This window comes from Crinia signifera, chromosome 6 (genome assembly GCF_055691185.1).
Source record: "Crinia signifera chromosome 6, ASM5569118v1, whole genome shotgun sequence".
NCBI classification, from domain to species: domain Eukaryota; kingdom Metazoa; phylum Chordata; class Amphibia; order Anura; family Myobatrachidae; genus Crinia; species Crinia signifera.
This window is the reverse complement of record NC_139222.1, coordinates 144,674,711-144,698,144: the sequence shown is the minus strand read 5'-3', so window position 1 is coordinate 144,698,144 and position 23,434 is coordinate 144,674,711. Positions and strand designations below refer to the sequence as shown.

The window sequence follows — 23,434 nt, the reverse complement described above, 5'->3', positions numbered from 1 at the left end:
GTAAATCAGGGGTGAGGAACCTTTTTTGGGCCAAGGGCCAATTGTATGGTGGAAAAAGCCTTCGGGGGCCATATGTAAAAATTTCTCTTAAACATTGTCCTGCTGCCACCGTCCCACGCTCCGGTGGCTGCTGCTGAATAGGACTGACAGTCTCCGGTTGCTGTTGATTAAGAGGAATCTTGCAAGAACTACCGACCTCTCGCAAGAAGTCCCTTGTACTTGACTCCCGGCAAAGCCACCGGGTGGGTAGGAGGGCCACTCAGACCGCTACGGGGGCCACATACGGCCCCCGGGCCTGAGGTTCCCCACCACTGGTGTAAATGATTGCAGCTTAAAAAAACAAACAGGAAAACACTCCCAAAATCTCTCACTTCCTGAAACTCTCACCCTTTTACATTTGGCCCCATGTCTTTACCCAAAAATACTATATGTACAAGTACATTTTACGTCCCTGTGAATTAAAACACCAAGTGCAAATCCTTCACCAACTCCCCCCCTTCACAAATCGGACCATACACTCCTTCTCTTCCTCTTGGATTAGCCGTCACCTTTCACAAATACACCTCATAAGTACATGGACAAGGGGGGAGAGTGACTAAATGATAATCAGTGCCTCTCTATACACATCACAAGTCAATGTGGTCATCTACATTATGAACCTGAAGCTGGGTGAATCAGACTGTTTTCAGGCTGTGAACAATTATCGTTCATTTCCATGCAATGAAAGATAATGATTCAAACTTGTTATTTGGTCTGCCAGAGCCTGCTCATGGGTCAATCATTACTGGTTCTAGATTGTATGATTTGCAACGCTTACTGTTTAGCACTGAGGAACTTTATGGAGCCATACAAATAAATGATGATGATTACCATCCACTTAACATAAACAGAAAGCTATGTATCACTGGAAAGTAAACATTTTCTCAATCTATCTTTAGTCAATATTGTAGCTTACTGCTTCCTTTTCTGGTTAAAATAATACACACTAATCAAGTCTGGTGCATGAGAAAAACACTGATTTATACTACAGGGAAACCAAACCTGATGCTAATACTAGTGTGCTAAGGATCCGGCAATGTTTTAGGTGCACTTACAACCTTAAAGAACTTTTTAAATATATGTATTATACTGAAGAGTACATCTGAATTGGCTCATTTTTAGCCGTGCATTTCTGACAAACATTGCAAAAATAAGAAAACATTTGTTTTTCTTTTTAAAGAATATGATAGTGAAAATTACTTTTGTCTAAGCTGTTGCAGCTCCTCAAATATTTCCTCATCTTCACTCTCTGTTTCATCGCTGCTGAGGTAGTTGATCCCCCTGGTGTAGTGCATCCAGACCTGAACTGTGGAAATCTGCTGCGGTGTCTTCTCCAAGTTCTCCTCCCCACTAGAAGACCTGTAGTCTACATCCTTCACATCTGGTACTCTAGTAATGTCCACAGCATTTTCCCCATTCATAACACTGCCATTTTGGTTATAGACTTCATTGTTGGCATTGTCTTGGCAGCCATATTTTGCTATAGTGTTGTTGTTCAGGACACTAACACAGATATCAGGTATATCTACTCTTTTGTCCACAGAGGTTAAGCCATTATCATAATTTCCCTGCCCTCCTTGGCTGTAGTCCTCAGGTTCCGAGCAGCTGAGTTGTCCATTATTATTCCACTCTGCTGTGATCAGACTGACGTAAGGTGTAAGTCTTTCAGGTTGAGAGAAATTCCCTTCTGTTCCCTCATCTGTGCTGATGTCTGTATCTGAGGAAGCCGTTTCATACAACTCAGGGGTGGTGTCTGATCTTTGGGACACCTCAGGGCTGCTGTTTAATGTCCATGATGTACTACTGTCAGTAGGATCCTTTGCAGCTGTAACTTGAAATCTCCCTACAACTTTCGGTTGTATATCTGCATTGATAAAATTAGAAACAACACTGTTCAATGAATGTAAACGAATTGTGTTGTAACATGTACATGGATAATCTGGTAATGCTGTCTATTGGTACCATCCTCACTTGATAACCTAGGTAGATGACCGCATTATCCAGAATTAGTATAGGTCATGCAAATGGCCATGACTTACAGACCTGGGGTCTGATTCATAGTTGTATGCAAATCCAAGGGTTTGCATACAACTACAGTACCAGTCAAAAGCTTGGATACACCTCCTCATTCAATGGTTTTTGTTTAAATTTATCTTCTACATTGTAGATTAATACTAAAAACATAAAAAGGTACTTATGTAATATCTGGGCTCCCGTTTTTCTTATGAGACCGCGTGCGCTTACCACGCTTCGGGCACGGTGGCTTGCTGATCTCGCCACACTATATAAAATCAACTCCATGCGTAGTTGGATAGTAGGGGTATGAAAAAATGGGGTGCATTTAACATGGGAGCCCAGATAATACATAAGTACCCATAAAAACTATGAAATAACACATTGCATTATATTGTAAACAAACACGTTTTAAACAAATCAAAATATTATTTATATTTTATATTCCTCAAAGATCTAAAACCAATTGAGATGGTTTGGGATGAGTTGGACTGCAGAGTACTACAGGGGACTACCTCATGAAGTTGGTGAGAGAATGCCAAGAGTGTGCAAAGCTGTCATCAAAACAAAAAGGGGGCTACTTTGAGGAATCTGAAATCTAAAAATATTTTGATTTGTTTAAAACTTTTTGGTTTACAACATAATTCCATATGTGTTCTTTCATAGTTTTGATGTCTTACTCAACATGAGAGAGTATCGTCCCCACTCTCTAGGTGTACTGAGGCCAGTGTCTGAGTCTTGTAACTAAAGATGCATACCTCCCAACTGTCCCGCTAAACGCGGGAACGTCCTGATTTTTGGGGACGTTCCCGCGTCCCTCCCGTGGCCGTCGGCGTCCCGCTGATTGGGCAGTTGGGAGTTCCCCCCAATCTGACCCCCAATCTGACATGCGCACAGCGTCTATTCGCGCCCGAAAATGGGGCGCGGCTTAATTAGCATACGCCACCTCCTCATTTGCATAGGCCACGCCTCCTGTTTGGACGCTTATTCTTCTATGAAGAAAGTTGGGAGGTATGCTGACCGAACTAGCAAACCATACCTCCCAACTGTCCCGCCGCGCGAAAATCCCGACCTCCCAACTACAGAAGTTGGGAGGTATGAAGATGCAATGACTGTGTGACTGCATCAGCCTCTTTATAAAGCCCCTAGTAACAGCCAGTATACACCTAAAACTTTAGTGTTCCACCTAAACTAATACAGCCCACAATCATATTTAATGTCCATATATTGGACATCTGTTTTCATGGGATCCAACTATTGGCTAACAGAATATCCATAAATAAAGCTACAGATAGAAAAATATAGAGATTAAAGGAAACTTACCACTGGAAATTGCACTTGATGGTGAAGAATTTGATGAAGGCGATAGGGGATCACTATCTAAAATGATGGGTTGTACCTTGGGGGAAAAGAAAGACAATGGTATTAGTACACACTCTTGTAAAGCCTGAGTTATGGCATGGAAATTGCATGGTAAAATCCTCAGAGGAAATATAGGTATGAACTGTGAGGTAGACTGGAAATTGCTTTCTCCAATACCTATTTAGTAAATGTTATTATTTTGTACTGAACCCATATAGGGAGAAAAATGTTGTCAAAACCACACTGCTTGCCATATAAATCACAGCACAGTATTCTCTATGCCGTAGTTATGTACAATGTCAATCTTGTAACTACAGAGTGTCATTAGTGAGCTGAGACAATATGCATGAGAACAAGGACAATGCTGTGTCACTTATTCCTACTAGACAGAGATGAGAGCAAAATGCCTCAGTAATTTTACATTTGCAGCAAGTTGGGAGCCTGCTTTCTTGCTAATACAGGGCCTAATTCAGAGAAGTACACGAATTCCACTGCAGCTGTGAATGCACACAGCAAACGTTCAAAAATATGCAATACATTTTTCTTTTATCCTAGAATTTGTGTCCCTTTTAGGAATACAGGTTGAGTATCCCTTATCCAAAATGCTTGGGACCAGAAGAATTTTGGATAACGGATTATTTCATATTTCAGAATATTTTTATATTTCAATGATGTATTTTAAGGTATCTTCCATTTATGTTATATAAACACATAAAATACACACAAATATATCTTATTTGTGCATAAAGCAAGGTTTCAAAACATGAAAAAAGTTTGTGTACAATCTCAGGCACTGAATTTAAATGCCAAGTGATCATTTTCTTGCACATATTTAGTGCCAGTTACATATCATGTCCTCAGTAGGGTTAGTACCAGATGTCCCCAGTTGTGCTTTTAGTAAAAAAAAAAAAAAAAAATTCTGAAATGTATGGTTTTTGAAATAATTTGGATAAGGAATACTCAACCTGTAACAGTTTCCAGTTTGACCACTAGGTGTCACACACGTAATTACATTTGACTGAATTCACAAATGTTTTCCAATCAGATCTTTACGAAATACTTTTTTCTTCTTTTGGTATTTGTATTTTTTTTTTTCTTAACAATATTTTAAACAATACTATTTTCAAGCAAAGATACATCATTTTGATATTATAAAGGTAAAATTGGCATTGGCCAAGTAGCTGAATTGTAAATTATCCTCTAAGATCATGGATTTGTGATAGGGTAGGGGATGGATAAAAGCTATATAACGTAATCTTCAATGACCATATATTCCTTTGTTTAAATAAGATAAAGGGGGGAATTCTGCATGTACTAATTGATCCACTCGGGGCTATCAAATTTAGTCTGAAGATTTTTTTTGACCTTTTTTGAGTTCTGAAAATTATAATGTCCGACATTGTGCAACCTCTTCCCTAAGATCGGCTCCTCCTATGAGATTTTACCCCAGAACATGGGACATTTTTTGGGTGAAAAATATTTGGCTATAATTAATTTGCCCCCCCTCCCCTCTCCCTCAATAAAAAAAATACGGTAAAATACTTTTTTCTTCTGAATGTTTTTGGGAACTGATTGATTTCCTCCTATAATAGATAAAAATGGCAATATCCATGCTAGTTCCACTTCTATCATAATACATGCCCTAATACATAATATCTATATATACATAATATCTATATATAAAATTCAAATGAGTGAGAATGAGAAGACCACTCCTGGAGGACGCTGATTGATAACGACTGTAGAAGAATGTCATTTCTTTGGCCAATAATGGAAATATTAATGAATCTACCAGTATATCATTTCAATTATTACACTGCATTAAGGCATGACGTCAGCCCAAGCATTTGCACACTTTTCATTGCAACCATCTCTGAAGATTTAGCTTTCTGTCAAAAACCCTTATGTTTGTTACATTACAATTGATTAATCTCCTGTTTCTCTGGAAATGCCTACTGCCTGGAAGTCCTATTAAATAATGTGTTCAAATCTATGGCAACTCATCAGATATTAGTATGAAGTGTAATGAAAATGAATATATGTTCTTGCTTGCTATAGGTCACAGTATATTACTGCTATAGCACAAAAGTTATATTCCCATATAGGTGATGTGCTAGGCCTTGGAGAGAGATAAAGTACTAGCCAATCAACTCCTAAATGCCATGTTACAGACTATTGGGGTGGATGTATTATTCCCACACAATGCACCTCCTGCTTTGCCTCTTTACCAAGGTGAAGCAGCAGTGCCAAGATGTATCAACATGTCAAAGTGGGGGATTAAAAACTCCCCCCTCAGGCGATTGCTGCCAGGCCCTGTACAGCGAATCAGCCTAGTGCTGATGCTCAGTGTCTCACCCCTGGCCAGCTCCCTGGACATGCGTTAGATCTCGCTAGTCATGTGAGACCTCCTGTGCAGCCCAGAGCTCCCAGTCGCCATAGCCAGGGACAGTGCTGTACCTGCTGTGGTGAATAGGCAACAACACTTGAAGTTATCAAACTGTATAGCTGAAGGTGTCAGAACAGCAAGTGCCACATATCAACATGCTATCTTGTAGCACCACTGTCACTGAACATATAACAGCATATTAATGCATGGGGGAGCAGTGGCATCAGTGCATATAATGTGCGCTAATACTACTTCATACTGATGATAAATACATCTACTCCTGTGTTTGTTGAATGTGAGGTGCTGATTGGTTTGTAGGTTATCTCCATCCACTTTATCTCTTTTCAAGGCTTAGTACATATGCCCCATACATTTACAAAATATAATATTTAATTAAGGATGGATAGGGGTAAAACTGCTTTCTGTAAGGATGGACCTGGAGCATTGATCAATTAAAAAAATCCACAAAATTGATATCAGGATCTGTACTGTCAGCCCTATATATCAGTTACAACTATAATTGTACCCAGATATTGCCAGTGATCTTATTATTCTGGTATGACCACTTTGATCAGAGGGGTGTGGAGTGTCGTGGAGTCCCCAGAGAGATTCCTGCTCCCCATTCACCTTCATAGTCCCCACACTCACATCCTTTAATTCCTCAGTGTGAACACCCTTTCATCCTGAGAGTGCAGCCTTATCAGTGAGAAGAGCTGAAGGAGTGCGTCAGTCTCCTGGCATTTTCTGCTGTATTCTGTGAGGGAAGAAGCCGGTCTCCAATGCGTATAACAGCATAGTAATAAATTCCCAAAGATGACTGGCTGTCATTGATGCGCTGGGGCAGATCCTATAGTGATACAGGACCATCCAGTGTCCACGTTGGTTTTCCTCAAAGTAGTACACATGAGAAGTCCTCTAGTTCACTCCAACTGAAGTGAGACTTCCCATGCATAGATTAACATATCATGCCAACATTGGGCCAGATGTACTAAGCTTGTAAAGTGATAAAATGGAGAGTGATAAACTACCAGCCAATAATCGAACTGTCATGTCACAGGCTGTGTTTTAAATATGACAATTAGGAGCTAATTGGGTGGTGGTCGATCACTGTCCATTTGATCACTTTTCTTTAAGGTTAGTAGGTCTCGCCCATTGTCTTAAGCCGGTTATACTGCTTGCTGTTTATAGGAAGTAGGGACCAGTATGACATACATAGGGAGTTACATAGGGAGTTACATAGGGAGTTACATAGCAGTATTTCCAGTGCCATTGACAGCTGATGCATTTGAATGCAAATTGCATGTAAATTAATTAGTTTTCTTCCCAATAAAAGGTTATGAGTTTATTAAATATTTGCATAAATTGTGTTGATTATACCATTGATAACACTGAAGTGTCTTATATATCCCATTGAACAAATTCAATTAAGCTTTTACAACACATTGCCATGAATATAGGTGCAACCCACCTCCACATCATGTAACCATGGCATGCTGTAAATTTTCCAATTTCCTAACTGGTTGGTGGTCGATTACACACAATTTGGCACTTCACGTGCCAAGTTTTGCATGTGATAAATCGTATGCAGCTCCCGGCAAGCTGCAGGCGGAGGGAGCCGTGAGCCAAGCAGGGGGCTGCAAGCAGAAAGCCAGGCAGGGGACGTAGAAAGGCAGTGGGCGCACTGGGCGGCAAGGGGACCATGCTGCCCAGCTCTCTGGTCCCCTCGCAGCATTTACCGCGGTCCCCTCGCAGCATTTACCGCCTGGCCCACTGCCTCCCCTGCCCGGTTCTCTGTTTGCGGCATTCACCGCCCAGCCCAGTGCGCCCATTGCCTTTCCTGCCCAACTCTGCTTGCAGCCCCCTGCCTGCCCCACTCAACTCCCTCCGACACCCGGCTTCCCATACACTGCATCCCCTGCCTGCCTCTAGGCTGCACATAAGATTTACCAAATCTGCCCAGGCTAAAATCGGGACAGTTGGGAAGTATGATTCTGTGAAACAGTGGCTGGGATTATTGCTCCCTGCAGCAGGGCCAGATTATGAGGAAGGAACTAGCCAATAGCAACCCCTCTCACATGTAGATTCCCCTGTTCCTCTCCAAGCAAACACAATGTCTGAGGTAATGTTAAGGGGGAATTTACTAAAATGGGAGTTATATTTCACATCCGATGTTGCTATGGGCAACCTCCCATTTTAGTCATTTTCCCTTAACACATTCACTACACATATTAATCCTCAGGCTAAAACAATGGTCAGAAACAAATTAATTCTAGGTTTTATTTGTGAAATTAATTGTCCAAAAAGTAAAAATAAATGTAAAATTAGAATTTTCTTAGTTTAATATGTTATGAGTGTCACAATGACATCCAGATTAGCAAAAATAAACAATCAGCTTCATATTTAGTATACATGATGATTGGGCTTAAAAAACAAACAAACAAACAAACATTTATTAAAATTCTTAAACACATTAAGTATAATAAATGGAAGCACATAATGGTCGTTGGCTCAGCAAGGGAAATAAGCAGGGGCCATTTACCAATTTTTGGCTGGCTAACTTCTCTCCATTCATCTATACACTTACTAGGTGATCGGGGCCACGGATGATAGAATTAACAATATCAGGAGTGGTCGCGGATTCTGATATTGTGCACACACTGAAAGATATGGTTATACGATATCGGTAAGTGACATCACGGGCACCCGCTGATCATGCGGGTCATCTGGCTATATAGCTACATTGACTTGCATGTTCAGCAGACATCAATTATCCCAGAAAACGGCTATTTACCACCCACCAAAGCTGGCTTTATGTCAATCAACTTGTCTATGGCCAGGGATTAAAAAGTAGTAGGATTTTATCGCATCATGGCCTCGTGCATGTGTACTATGAGCTGTGTGCATGCGCAGTTGTTAGTTTATCGCTCGGCCTGCGAATACACAGCTGTGCAATCAGGTCTGAATAACCCCGATAACTACTGCATTTCTTTTACAGTTTTTTTAATTCATATATTGAGTCTTGTGTTTGCTAATAGTAACTTTCTAGCCAATATGTTTAGCATAATGTTTATGGTGATGTGTTATTTCATAGTAAGTGATGATGTAGTGGAGAAATGAGATAACTGTTATTTCTATTTTACTTTTGTTTGCTGGCTTATATACTGTATATGTGGCACATTCGGTAGTTTGTTCCGAGGCATCAATTAAAATGCCTCACATACAATAGGCTGTAATTTCCTGGTCCCAGCTTGATTCCAGATAGAGTTAAAACAGCAATTAGTTTTAAGGCAAAAACATTTTTTTTTTTTAAATAAACTAATTGCTCCAGGCATCCACAGAACAATACACCCGTCACAACAGCATGATGGTGACCAGCTGCATAGCGAGCCTGGCACACAGCTTGCCATAAGCTCCACTGTGCTCTTACCACACAGGGAGCCCCAGGGTCTGATTAGATATATACATAAGACGGGATGCAGTTACTGGTGAATCCGTTCAGAAACAGCAACGCTTTATGAGTGCCAGATCTCACCCAAAAATGTTTGCTACCCCATAGGGAAGCAAGATCTTTTGGGTATCAGGTTGATAGATCTACAGTGTCTAGATAGACAGACAACAAAAAGTCAACATTGCTAAAAACTGACATGCACAATGTTGACATTGACAAAAGGTCGGCATGGCAATGGTCAACAATTTATATATTTCTTTATGATTTTTAAAAATTTTTGGCCTTTTTTATGCTTTCCGATCCACGTGGACTCCATTTGGGAAACTGTGGCAAGCTCAGCGATAGAAGAGCGAGGCACCAGCCCGGAAGCATGTGGCGATCAATGCGAGGGTACGTGAAACACTAATTGGGAGGCCACATGCAAAGGTGTCGATACTGACAACAAAAAAATGTGAAAAACTCATGTTACCTTTTCATTACCATGTCGACATGTTGCTTGTGATGGCCTTTTGTCTCTGTTGACCTTGTTTGTGTCAACATTTTGTCAAAGTCGACCTTGTGCGTGTCAATTATTAGGTGTTGGCATATTTACTGTCTATATAGACATAGTTGCCCTTTTGTGTGGATCCGAGCTTCGATATGCGAGATGGTTTTTGCTGGTGACTGAATCCCCCACATGAAGGGAAGGTGGTAAGGAAACCAATGTATAGTACAAGTTGCAGAAGGCACACTAAATTATCTGAAGGTGGAATACTGCTTTCAGCTGGACTGGAGACATCCACTGTGGTCCTCTAATATGATGGATTACTTGTATTTATGCATGTTAATACGTACAGTATTAAACTCATAGCAATGTTATAAGGGGGGGGGGGGGTCCTGTACTGAATGATGTGTGCATAATGGTGCTGGTATGGAAGGGTGAAGGTGCTGCCACCAATAAGTCAGAAGTCAGTGACGAGCATGTGCAAACCCCGACTATTGGGGCAGGGGCTGAATCGGCCCCAAAGTTCAGACATGTAAAAATCAGTTATATATTCCATGGGTTGTTATTTCACCAGTTAAATCTTTTCTGTAAATTGACCATTTTACTTAAAGTATATTTATGTATTCTTCACATACAAATAGCTATAAGGTGCAAAACAAATAAACAAGTCCTTTTTAATGACCTGATGTAACCTTATGCACAGGCCTCACAATGAGCGCTTATTATCAAACACACTGCAGCAAGGATTTACCCTGAAAAAGATGATTGAATAGCCAGGCACCAAGCCAGATCTCAGGCGTAATCAATGCAATGGTACCGCCTACATCCACAAGCATTAATGCATTCCAGCATCTTACTAATCATCCTGCTACAAGTAGCCCAGCAGCAGCAGCAGCAGCAGCACGTTTATTCTCAACACATATTTCTATCAAATCTAAAAGCATTGATAAATAGTGTACATTTGTAGTCTATATTCCTAGCAATTAAATAAATAAGTGTGTTTAATAAATGATTATTACTAATGTGAGAAAGAACAACATACTTTCCACATTCTATTATTATTTTGTAGTGTAACACGGGGTATGGAAATGTTATCTGCAGTATAAGGACACAATCACATTTCCATACACAACAACAAACCCAAATGTAACTCTTTCTGCACATGTAACATCTGCCCCATCTCCAGTGCAGCATGGTTTTGCATTTAACATTTGCTTAAAAAAGCAGCTTAGCGATCAGGTCTGAATCAGGCTGAATGTCTAGGTCGACATTCATTAGGTTTGATGCATGAAAAGGTCAACGTGTGTTTGGTGTCAATGTTGAGATCTCAGAACTTGGACATTAGTTTACCATGTTCTATAACAAACATTGCTCACCATGCTTCATGCCAGGTGCCTCACTGCGCATGTGTCATTTTACCATTCCCAATCGGAGTTCGCGTAGATGGTAAAGTGTAAAAAAGTCAGAAAAATGTAAAGAAATTGTGAAAAATACATGTCGACCTTTTCATGCATTGACCATTGTCATATCGATCTATTGCTTGTGTCAACCTTTTGACCATGTTGAGCACTGTCTGTCAGCCATTCGGATACACTGCAAATCATGACACTGTGAAAAATGTATGAATATCCTGTACCTCACTAGTAGCAGTGCATGCTATCACAATGGGACAGGAATGCTAGTCTGAGAGAGGCAAGAGACTGCAGCTAGTATGACAAAGGCACGTAGGATAGCCACACAACACTAAGCTTCTAGCACACTACAATGCTGATTGTTTCTGTCTGTGGTGCGAAAAAAGACACCAAAGTGCAAAAATCAGCCATCTGTGGCGCTAACCTATGTTGCCGCTCATACCATATAGCATAAAAGTTCTGGGTGTATAAGGACACAATCTATCTATATAGTCTTATATTTGCATTTAATTATTATATGTACAATATGAGATGTTTCTGATATGGCAGTGCTGATTTGCAATATAATGTAAAAATTTAAATAAAAAATAAAATAAAGCCACAGCAATCCTTTTGCCTCTAAAACAGAGAAAGTGTTACCCCCTCATTTAGAGTAAACTTTTTTGTTATTATACTGAAAACCTCATGAAAGTAGTAAATGGCCAGATGCTTTCAAGGCGGTCTACATTATCCTGAACTAATCTCTTATCTGTAGTCCAACGGGACAAGGAACAGATCTCAGATCTGCTTTTTGGAATATAATGGAAACTGGTGCTCAGAGAAAAGTGCTGTAACTGATTGCAACTTTTTTCTCTAAACATTAACAATAAAATCACTATTGTTATCCAACGTTTTGGTAGGGTTAGAGCACCCTACACCTTTGCACCAGTTTTTGTGGTATTAGGACTCAATCAGCGATCAGTGCTCTCCATGATTAATAACTGTGCTTCTTGTTATCCACTGAGGCACACTGTGAAGAATTGCACCCAGTTATCTCAAGGACATCAAACCGCAGCAAAAGATAGCTTACAAAAAGCTAAAACTACAATTATATATTAGTCTATATATATATATATATATATATATATATATATATATATATATAGAGAGAGAGAGAGAGAGAGAGAGAGAGAGAGAGAGAGAGAGAGAGAGAGAGAGAGAGAGAGAGACCGACCAGTGGTGAGATGGCACTCAGAGATGTTCTTTAAAGTGAAAAAGTGCTATCTTTATTGGCCAAGTTTCAGGCCTTGTTGTAAGGCTTGAGAAAGGGGCACACTCCAGAAACATTGGCAATAAAGATAGCACTTTTGAGGGCTGCCTCATCACTGGTCTCCATACACATCTATATCTTGTTCCACACGAAGGAATGCTCCTGGGCAAGCAGCAAGGTATATATATATATACATATATATGTATATATATATATATATATATATATATATAACATAAACCCATGTATCAGCACAGTTATCAAAAGTATAACAGCAATGGTAGCAGCATATATCTTTCTATTAAATCCTCTAGGATGTCAATCTGTCCCCTCCTTTCCCCATGCATGAGCATAAGGGGTCAGCAAACAAAAAGGGAAGAGACATAAAGAAAGTGTATTTGGGGATAAAGTGATAGTACAGTATATAGGTAGTTTTGATGTAGTGCATTAAATTAGAAAATGAGAAGAATCCCACGTGACAGCAGCTCATTAAGGTAAACAGAATATACAGTTATTTCCCTGTGACCCCATCTAAGGTCCCCACGGTAAACCTTGAAAGAGGAATCATATCACCCTATGTAAAACATACTGCTTGTGCACATGAACATTACAACTAGCAGCTACAGTAACTGCCCATGGGCACATGATATATGGAGGGGGTAATAGGGCATGAGAATCAGAAAATAAGAGATTTGGTGGGAATTCTGCAAGTTTTTTTTTTTAAAGCTGCAATCAATAACACCGCGAAACCATATTGATTTTGCCAGGTAAATGATTGCCGCTTTTAAAAAAATGGAGAATTCTAACCAAATCTCTCACTTTCTGATTCACATACCCTATTACATTCCCATCACGGTGTTTTTCATCCTTAGCAGTATGCTTTGCAAAGGATTCAATAATTTCCTCAAAGAAGATAGGTTTACCATTCATTTGCAAATGGATAGGCAGTAACATCGGTGTAATGAGCCTCAAAGTAGCAGCACGATGCATATAATTATTACACAGAATTAATAAAGCTAAAGGTTCAGTCCTTGCTAGCATCAAAATAAGAAATTAATGTCATGTTTATGGGGTCCATCCTTTCTAAGCCAAGTGAGCAAGTCAGCAAAAGCCTTGTTAGGTTTGCAGTTAAAGCAAGTAAATGCAATATAAATATTATATGATTTTGCCAATTTATGTCACTTCCACGGCTGGGATTCATTTCATGTAACAGGAATGATCCACTTTTTTGGTTCCTGTAGAGTTCCATGCAATTCCAATTGCTGTCCCTTCCATAGGACACCATCCTATTTATGGTACAGTGATCAGAGCAAACCCCATCTCATTATACTACAGTGCATTCCAAAAGTCCCAACTTAAAAAAAAAATTACAAGTATACCCATTTATTATGTAGGCATTTCTATTTATGCATATGATTAGTACATACGGCTAAGTGCATTTATTTCTATGAATATCTTGGTCATGCTGTGCTCATGGCAACATGGAACCCAGAGACGGTGCATCATACTATTGAACATATGAGTTGAACAACAGTTTACCACCGGCCTTTAATATTAAAAAAATAAATTGCTAGCAGGAACTGAACCCTTTATGACTTTTTTTCTTGTCCAGACATGAAGGTTTTATATCACCTCATGCATTAAAAGCTAATGCTTACAGGTTTGTTCATGGTCTGTCCCGCCACACATATTGATGCTTCTGCAACTTGGTTTCCAGTTGTGGCTGATGTCACCTCGCTGAAGTCTCCTATTCCTGACTGCAGTTCTGGTAAGTCCTTCACAATCCCAGGAGAAGATGGCACTTCCATCAGTTGAGGAGGTCTCTGAGGGTATCCTGCCATGCTTGTAGGTGGCACTTGTTGAGAAAACATTCCACTGTGTGGCACAGGTTCTGGGGGAACAAAAGGCTGAGAAAAAGTGCCACCCAGACTAGAAAAAGTTTGACCTGGCATATTCTGATAGAACATCCCACCAGCATGTGTGGATCCAGGATACACATAAGGGCACTGACCATGGAAATCCTTGACTGGACTTTGAGGCTGAGAATAACTTGTTGGATACATCAGAGGAGAGTGTATGTGGCCAGACATTGGCTGAGGAAATACATGCCCACCAGGAGGCATCCCTTGAGGCTGTGTTGTAGCAGTTGATCCCACTGGTAATAAGGTCTGGGCCATACTCATAGCAAGGGATAAGACATTAGCCAAGGAAAACATGGGTGCTGTTGGAGACCACTGGGTGCCAGGTGAAACACTAGATGCTAAAGCATTATTCATATTCTGTTGCACCATCCCACTATTCAGCATATGCTGTAAAGCATTCCCCTGATTGTCAGAATGATTCATCATGTTAGGAAACACAGAATTATGAGAGCTCATGTGCCCTGCAGAAGATGAAGACATCATGTGTTGGGGCATAGAAGAAAGGTAATTGCCGCTGTGCATTGAGTTAAAAGTGGCAGGAGGAAAAGTCTGAGAAGATGGCATGGAATAGCTTGTTGAGAAAGGTACAGCTGGGCTTGATGTAGTTTCAAAAGAAGGCCAGGTTCTACTAGCAGCCATTGGAGACCCTGGAAGGGAAGAAAATGACTGTCACAACACACATCTGAAGATCAAGAAAGAGCAAAGCATTATATACAATACAAACACGGGAAGAGCTGTACAAAAAGTCACAGTTTACATCTTTATTTTTATTATGTCACCAGTTGATTTGTTCTCTTCACACTAGTGCAATGTGTATGGTTTCACAATCGCATAATACCAACAGCAAAATAAAACACACACCCACACACACAACATAAAACAAAATACATTTAACAATATTAACAAAATAAAAAAGATGTTGTATCATTTCACATTTTTGGTAACATTCTAATAGGGCCTACACACATGCCGCTATTAAGGCATTTTCTAAGTGACTTTGCATAGTTTGGCCCAAAGTCGCTTAGAAAATGCCCCTACATCAGTGTGTGTGTTTGGGGGCTATAGCGACAGCAATGCGTGTCCCCGCGCGTCGCTGACCGAGATTGATGGTCGGTGTCCATCAATCTCTCTGGTTGCCAGTGTTCTCTACTGGAAGAACAATGGCGCTGTCAGCACGCTCAGCACACATCGCTGACGGCTCTCTCTGTGTGTGGGCTGAGTGACAGCACTGCATAGCTAGGAAGCCCAACACATCGCTATGTGTGTAGGGCCCATAAGTAAGGCAAACAGGTCAGATATTTACAGAAATGTATTAATCCTTTGAGTGCCAAGTGAATTTGATAGAATAAGTGTTGAAATTGCCAAGCAAATATGTTTATTCATCATGACCTGTAATTGTTACCTTATATAGGAAATATATTTTTTTTTACACAACATTTTTTACGTGAAATTATATAACAAATGTGAGTGACGCTGGCATTTTTAGTGGATAGTTTGAACATCGCGCACAGAGATTTTGCCACTCAAAGGGGTTAATGGACACCCTGCAATTTTTATATCATTGCATAATTCAGTTCCATAAACCGTGCAAGTTTCCCCTAGTGGAATTTTGCAAAAAGAGTTTTGCATGACTTTATGGGCAAAAGTTGCAAAACTGGTAGTCCTATCACCTGCAGCCATACATGTGAATACCAAATGTACAGGTTTATGCAAGGTTGATTCTCTGTTCAAACAAAAAGAGAAAAAAGAAAACTATTACAGTTCACTATTACCCTAAAGCTATTTTAAATGACATCTAAAATGTAATGGAGTATGTTCTTCGTCATAATGATGCTTAAAGGAGAATGCCACTAAATTATTATACTTTGACAGGAGTTAAATGACCGCTAAACTAATAAAACAAGTGATCTATATTAAAGAGATACCAATAATGAACACAAATATATATGTCAAATTATCTGCATTTTAAGTCCGGACCATCTTAAGTTATTTACCAAACTTGCGACCATGAAGGTAGTTGTGATCTGGCTAAACAGATCCTAACTGTCATGTGTTTGAAAATGACAGTTTTGGGCTGATTGCCTAAAGCACCACTTATCATAAACATTGAGTTTTATCATACACAGAGACAGATGTACTAAGCTTCAAAGAGTGATCAAATGGAGAGTTATAAAATAACAGCCATTGGTTGGTCACTTATCACTCTCCATTTTATCACTTTTTAAGGCTTAAAACATCTTGCCCACAATGAGTTTTACCACTCATTAATAAATGGTTCCCTATGCTCAAACATATAATGCATAAATACTTTGTTTACTTAGAACAAAATGAAAAGGGAATGTTTTTATACAATTGATGTTTTATTACTATCAATGCTCGACAGTTTATACAACATACTACTTTAATATGGCCGTAGACAGCGTGGCCAAGAGCATGTAATGGGGGGGAGCATGTCCTTATGGAATGGGGTGTGACCACGCATTCTTTCCCAAAAATCGGATTAAAAAGAGTATTATGGCACTGTGAAGCACTTTACAGTAGGACGCAATTATGTGCCTCAGCTAGGACAAGATCAGGAGGGGGTGTGATCAGGGTGATTGCCACCAACCCTCTCCACTGCAGACAGAGGAAGGCTGCAGCCCAAACAACGTAAAAGGTAGCTGACAGGCAAGGAGGGCTGAGAAGACGAGCACCCCCTCTTGGCGCCGCTGCTTGTTACCAGCCCATCAAAATGACAGAACAACAAAACATTAATGTCAGTGGCTGGAATTCCCCCAATAGAGGTGAGGAGCAGAATCGTCCTTTTATTATATAGGGTGATGCAGTACAATTACTTAGGGGAAAATTCACTAGATCTTGATGAGAAATAAGTGAAAACCTGCTTATAGCAACCAAGCAGCTTCTGTCATTTTACTAGCACAACCTGAAATGTATAATGACAGAAGCTGATTGGTTAGTATGGGCAACAGCTCCACTTTATCTCTCTCCAAGATTTGATAAAGCTTCCTCATAGAGGGATATCCAATTAGACCTGAAAAAATGTCAGGGGTAAAAAATAATGACATTTAAATGATGCAGCTCCCACGCCATGTTCCTCACACCTCCCCAACTGTGTCACCACATCCAAGATCTCCCGAAGGAGTGAAGTAAAATGTAGACAAGTAAATATGAGCTTTAGAGGCTTTTCACTTTCCTGGTCTATCCAACAGTGCCCCACAGCACTGAGGCTGCCCCACAGCACTGAGGTCATGGGTTCAATTCCCACCATGGCACTAACTGTGCAGAGTTTTTATGCTCTCCCCGTGCTTGTGTGGGTTTCCTCCGGGTACTCCGGTTTCCTCCCACAATCCAAAAATATACTAATAGGTTAATTGGCTCCCAACAAAATGAACCCTATAGTAAATGTGTCTGCATGTACATGTGTTATGGAATATAGATTGTAAGCTCCACTGGGGCAGGGACCGATGTGAGTGTTCAACTCTTCTCTGTAAAGAGCTGCGGAATATGTGTGCGCTATATAAATAACTGGTAATAATAAATAATAATAATAATAAATAAACAGGTCGCTATGTACAATTAATCACAAACTTACATACTGACTTAATTAACCTAAAGCCATCTTCCTACTATTGTTCATCCCACACACACACACACACACACACACACACACACACACACGCACACACACACGCACACACACACACACACACGCATACACTTCATCCTGTCCCAGTGGCCTCTAAGATTCACACAAAATAGTTCATTAGGAAACTGCAATACGAACAATGGAAAAGGTGGCAGAATATGTTCCTGGCAGAAGTTAACAGTCTCAAGAAGCAGAGTCACTGTGTTGTGCTACTCTATAATTATTATTTATCAGTTATATGTAGTGCATGCAGGGATGCAGTCTAAATACTGGCAGCCAGAACCGGGTTAGAATTAGGGAAGGGTAAAATTACTTACCAGGATGTGACAGTGTCGGGATTCTGGAGAATAGTTTAGACCCGGCTGAGCTTGCAATCTATACTCCCTTCCACATGAACACTTATTTGTTAGCAGCTACAGTAATTAAATTACTAATATGTTTTTTAAGTATATATTTTAGAGATTCGCCCCCCCAAAAAGAAGACAATAATAATAAAGCTTCTAAGGTTACATATATATCTGCCAGTGGAATGTTGCTTGCTCAGCAGCTGATTGGCTGGTACTTTATCACCCTCCATTTGATCACTTTTCAAGATTAGTACATTTGGTCCCCTGTGTGATGTGCAGGAAGAGGGACGGGGGTGGGGTGTAGTTTGGGGAAGGGGCACTCTACACAGGTCTGCCCCTATGACCTGCAAATTCTGAGCCACCTACAACACCATGTGTCCAAACAAACAATATAACAGGCCTTACATGTTTGTCCAGTATTAGACTAAAATTCTATGAATATAGGCAAAGGGGTATATTCAATGCTGGCGGCGAGCACCAGACAACGAGTTATACAGCGCCATCAGTGTATTCAACGCCCTCCCCTTCACTCGCTGTGATTTTTTCAAAACATTGAATACGTTGAGGGGGGTTGGACGGCGAGGATGGCTTTTCCTCACCAAAAAATCCATCCTCGCTGTACAAACCCCCCTCGCCGCCCGCATTGAATATACCCTTATGTATTGCTCCTAGTGATCAGCACATTAGTATTTTGAGGTAACAAAGTAAAATCCCTAATTGATTTTAACATATATTTAAGGCTGTTAGAAAAAATATCTGCCTTAGCTACAAGAAAAGATTTATATTAATGTACTTTATTAAAATGTAATATTTAGTAGCATCTTTAAGGGCACATTTGCTATGCAACAATGTACTATATAGTTTTGTACATAGGTGCAAGGCCAGTGATGTCACAGTGCTTACACTGTATGATTGTAGTTTCACATCTCTGACCTGTATTGTATTATATTACGACATTGTCCTAAAGATACAGGAGGAATTTCAGCAATCTGTTGTGCAGTGGGCATGAAATTCTATTCTAGATTTGAAGTAAAGTGTCAGATTAATGCTGAACAATGTATTTTTCCTTTATGATTTATGTTTGAGCATTTTAATCCTGGGTTTAGGGCTCCTTTAAAATATTTACACCATCTGGTGACAATATACCATAATATATTATAAAGAAAAATGTGTGCCTAGGAATGAGGGGCGAGAAGGTGATTACATTAGTCATGTTTTTCTTATTAGAAGAACAAAACCAAACTAGACATATATGGAGATAAAAGAACCATTGGTCATTAAAATTAACTTTAACTTATCTTTTTATTAATATTTAATTTATATGGCTTTTATATAGTGGCTAGATATTACACGGCACTTTGAAGAAAATATTTAATCATTCAGATAAATTCCTGCTCCAGAGGAGCTTACACTCTGCATTCCCTATAACCAGGGCTGGACTCGCCATTTGTCACTTCATGCAAATGCTAGAGATGCCGATGGCCAGGTGGGCCGGTCCGGCCACAAAGTGAGACAGGATGGCCGAACACAGCCTTCCGACTCTCTATCTGTCCACCACCCCAACCGACATGTGTGTGGGGGCCAGGCTCCCCACTCGTGGCACACACCTTATGAGCATGGCTTCCTGTAACGTGCACACACACCTTTGGCACGCATGACACGCCCCTGTGAGCACCTTCAGTGTATGGCGCACCCCTGTGAGTGGTAACCACGACCACCTTTACGAGCACATGTGCACAAAATGCCAGGGTGGGACAGCAGCCCCAGTCCCTCCCTGCCTATCAAACTCTATATTCCCTATAACACAAACACACACTAGTCTTAATTACCTCAGAAACAAATTATCTGGGGCATTTGGAGGAAACCATTGCAAAACAGGGAAAACATACAAACTTCAAACAGACTGTGCCAAACCGCACAGTTATATAAGTTTTGGGACCTTATTCTGGTCCACACGCAATGCAAATTTTGGCAGCATTGCATGTGGATGTAACGCTGCCCGCATGCAGCGATCCCTGCAGGCATGCCAATGGATGTTATGCATAACATAACATCCATTTGCAGCCTTGGATGCGAGGGCGAAAACATTTGATGGTCACCAACCATCGAATGATTTCTCCAGCGCTTACAGATGTAAGACACCCTATTGTTTCTTACATTTGCGAGCACCCTGTGCGGGAAGCGGGCGAGCAGCTGACATCTGCTGACATCAGCTGCCCACCCCCGCATCACCAGCCCATTACCATGGGAACGCTCAGTGTTTTTATGGGAAAACCCATGAAACGCTGGGCGCGACACCTCGCCGCCACCCCACACCCCTGCTGCTAGAATGTGCCTGTGCATGCCCAGACGCTGAACATCACTCCCCTGCACATACACGCTGGGTAGAGTGTAAATCAGAATCACCCCTTTGTGTCATGTATATTAAATGAAAAGCAAGCAATTACATGTTACACTTGTATCTCTCTTATATATCTGACATTCAGAGTTGGACTGGACTACAGGGGTATGGGAAAACCTCCGGTTGGCTCCAAAGCCTGAGGCCCCACATCCTACTCGAGGGGTCAGGTTCTAGATGTTGTACTTGAATTATACATGTTAGCTTATCCTGCACAGGACTATGGTGTATTTTCTGCAGTGCATTGTTGTAATCTGGTACATTATCATGCATGGACTAGCATTATTTACTACATAGATCAAGGGGCCCAGCCCATGCTCTCTTTAATGGATAGCCAGGCCTTTGTGGCAGCTGGCCACACTCCCTCTGGAGACTGACCACACCCCTTAACGTATGCCCCAAACACTGCATTACCCCGTACTGTACTGTACTGTACCTGTGGACATAGATGGTAGAAGTGATTTAGGTCTGAGGTCAGTTGCACCCATTAGAGGTCCAGCTGTACCAAACACCTCGTTGTCCATCACAGGGCTGTTCTGGTAGAGTTGACCAGGAGAGCCAGGTCCTTTGCTGGGACTTGTACATGTTAAATCTAGAAATATAGAAAGAAAACAGTACACAATGAGGAACACATTTCCATAGAGCACAGGTGCCCTAAAATGACTGGAAACTAAAATCTAAAACTCATGTATACTGCAGATGTGTCCCCAGTTGATATGTCGGCCCAACATAAGAATGATGTATGAAGGTCAGAGCAACAGGTCGCTCCATCCTTCATTTACATAGTACTAGGTTATAAATGTTATGACCTGGTTGGCTGTGCAGCAGGGCCGACCAGACGGCATCACTAGTGACTGCATGAACCCACATATTGGCCATACACACTGAGCGATATACCAGGACATTCTGGGTGAAATGTAATAGAATGAGAGAATCAGTAAGTGAGAGATTTGGCAAGAAATCTCCAGGTTTTTTTAAAGCGGCAATCATTTACACTGCAAAATCAAACTGGTTTTGCAGTGTAAATGATTGCCGCTTTAAAAAACTGGAGATTTCTTGCCAAATCTCTCACTTACTGATTCTCTCATTCTATTACATTTCACCCTCTGATTCAGCCAGAAACACATATAGGGCCAAATGTAATAGTTTGAGAGTTTCAGAAAGTGAGAGATTTTTGAAGAGTTTTCCCATGTTTTTTAAAGCAGCAATCATTTACATGGCAAAATCAACCTGGTTTTGCAGTGTAATTGATTACTGCTTTAAAAAAAAGGGGAAAACTCTCCCAAAATCTCTTACTTTCTGAAACTCTCACCCTATTACATTTGGCCCATAGAGTCTTTTAGTGACAAAATGACCCTTAAGCCGGGTGCACACTAGATGATATATCATCCGATATAGGTCCAGATGTACTAAGCTTGAAAAGGGATCAAATGGAGAGTGTTAAAACACCAATCAATCACTTTCTAAATGCCATGTCACAGGCTGTGTTTGAAAAATTACAGGTAGGAGTTTATTGGTTAATGGTTTACCACTCTCCATTTGATCACTTTTTAAAGGCTTAGTACCAGGGCCGGTGCAAGGCACCGGAGCGCCCCAGGTTAGTCAGGGTGGGGGCGCCCCGGTGCCGGGGGGTACCTGTTGCGCCATCTGGGGAGCGGGCAGGGGGGTCCATGCTGGCGTCTGACAGGAGCATGCAGTGGTGTCCTTGCCGCGCGGGTACCTGCGACGCTGTGTATAAAGCTGGCGGTGGGTCCCTACAGTGAATAAGAAATAACTAGCGCTATGCGGTGGCGCGGGAAGCGCTGCTGGGTTTGAAAACACTGGCCGCACGCTGATTGGCTGAATCTCAGCCAATCAGCGTGCGGCCAGTGTTTTCAAACCCAGCAGCGCTCCCCAAGCCGCCGCATAGCCCAGCGAATAGCGATAGTTATTTTTTATTCACTGCAGGGACCCCCCACCGCCAATAGCTTTATACAAAGTGCCGCAGGTACAGTCAGAAGCCGGCATGGACCCCCCCTGCCCGCTCGCCAGACGGCGCAACAGGTACATTGCCCTTGCACACAGTGTCAGCGGGGTACACATTGCTTTAGTTTGTACCTGGCTTAATGATTTCATTTAAAAACTTTTTAAAGTGCACTTCACCTTTTTTTTATGAGTTGCAAAACTTGCACATTATTCAATTGCCTTTTGTTACCTGACCTGAATCTGTCCATCCCTTTTATCACCATGACTGCCAAAATGTGTCATGTCTGAAATGTCACCTTCAGGTATAGTGCTATTTATTTGATAGATATATAATAGATACATAAATGTGGCAGCCTCTGTGTAAAAGATATCTATAACGTATGTACTATTCACACTCAAATAAAAAAATACATGTACGTGAAAATGATCACTGGATATTATGAGAAGCAAACCTTAACAAAAGTAGTAAAATGATGAAGTGAGAAACAATCTGGCCCCAAGACCTGATGTGGCAGTTCCACTAATCTGGGTCTTTTCCAGTGGAGGGCCTGCAGCACAGTTCAAAATTTAAATAGGGGAGTTGCACCAACTGTCAGTTTGGAATGGCAGTAGGTGTGGATTCCTTTTTTGAATTTTGAACTGTGCTGCAGCCCCCCTTGAAGCTGCCACTGGTATTTTCCAAAACACAGCTTTATTCAATTATATTATTTTATGTTCAATTTTGATAAAGCTAAAAGTTGGAGGATAAAATCCATTGTTCTGA

The 23,434-nt window shown here is 40.9% G+C and overlaps 1 protein-coding gene across 2 annotated transcripts in view; it reads right to left on the bottom strand.

The window, feature by feature from the left end:
• The window catches only part of WNK4 (WNK lysine deficient protein kinase 4), a 176,940-nt gene that overhangs the window by 9,759 nt on the left and 143,747 nt on the right, over positions 1 to 23,434 (bottom strand). For both annotated transcript variants that reach the window (XM_083147518.1, XM_083147519.1), the window contains 4 exons: positions 21,143 to 21,298; positions 14,052 to 14,962; positions 3,376 to 3,451; positions 1,240 to 1,903 (listed from right to left, as the gene is read on the bottom strand). In XM_083147518.1, the coding sequence (XP_083003644.1) occupies positions 1,240 to 1,903; positions 3,376 to 3,451; positions 14,052 to 14,962; positions 21,143 to 21,298 (1,807 nt within the window). The remainder of the gene's footprint in view (positions 1 to 1,239; positions 1,904 to 3,375; positions 3,452 to 14,051; positions 14,963 to 21,142; positions 21,299 to 23,434) is intronic.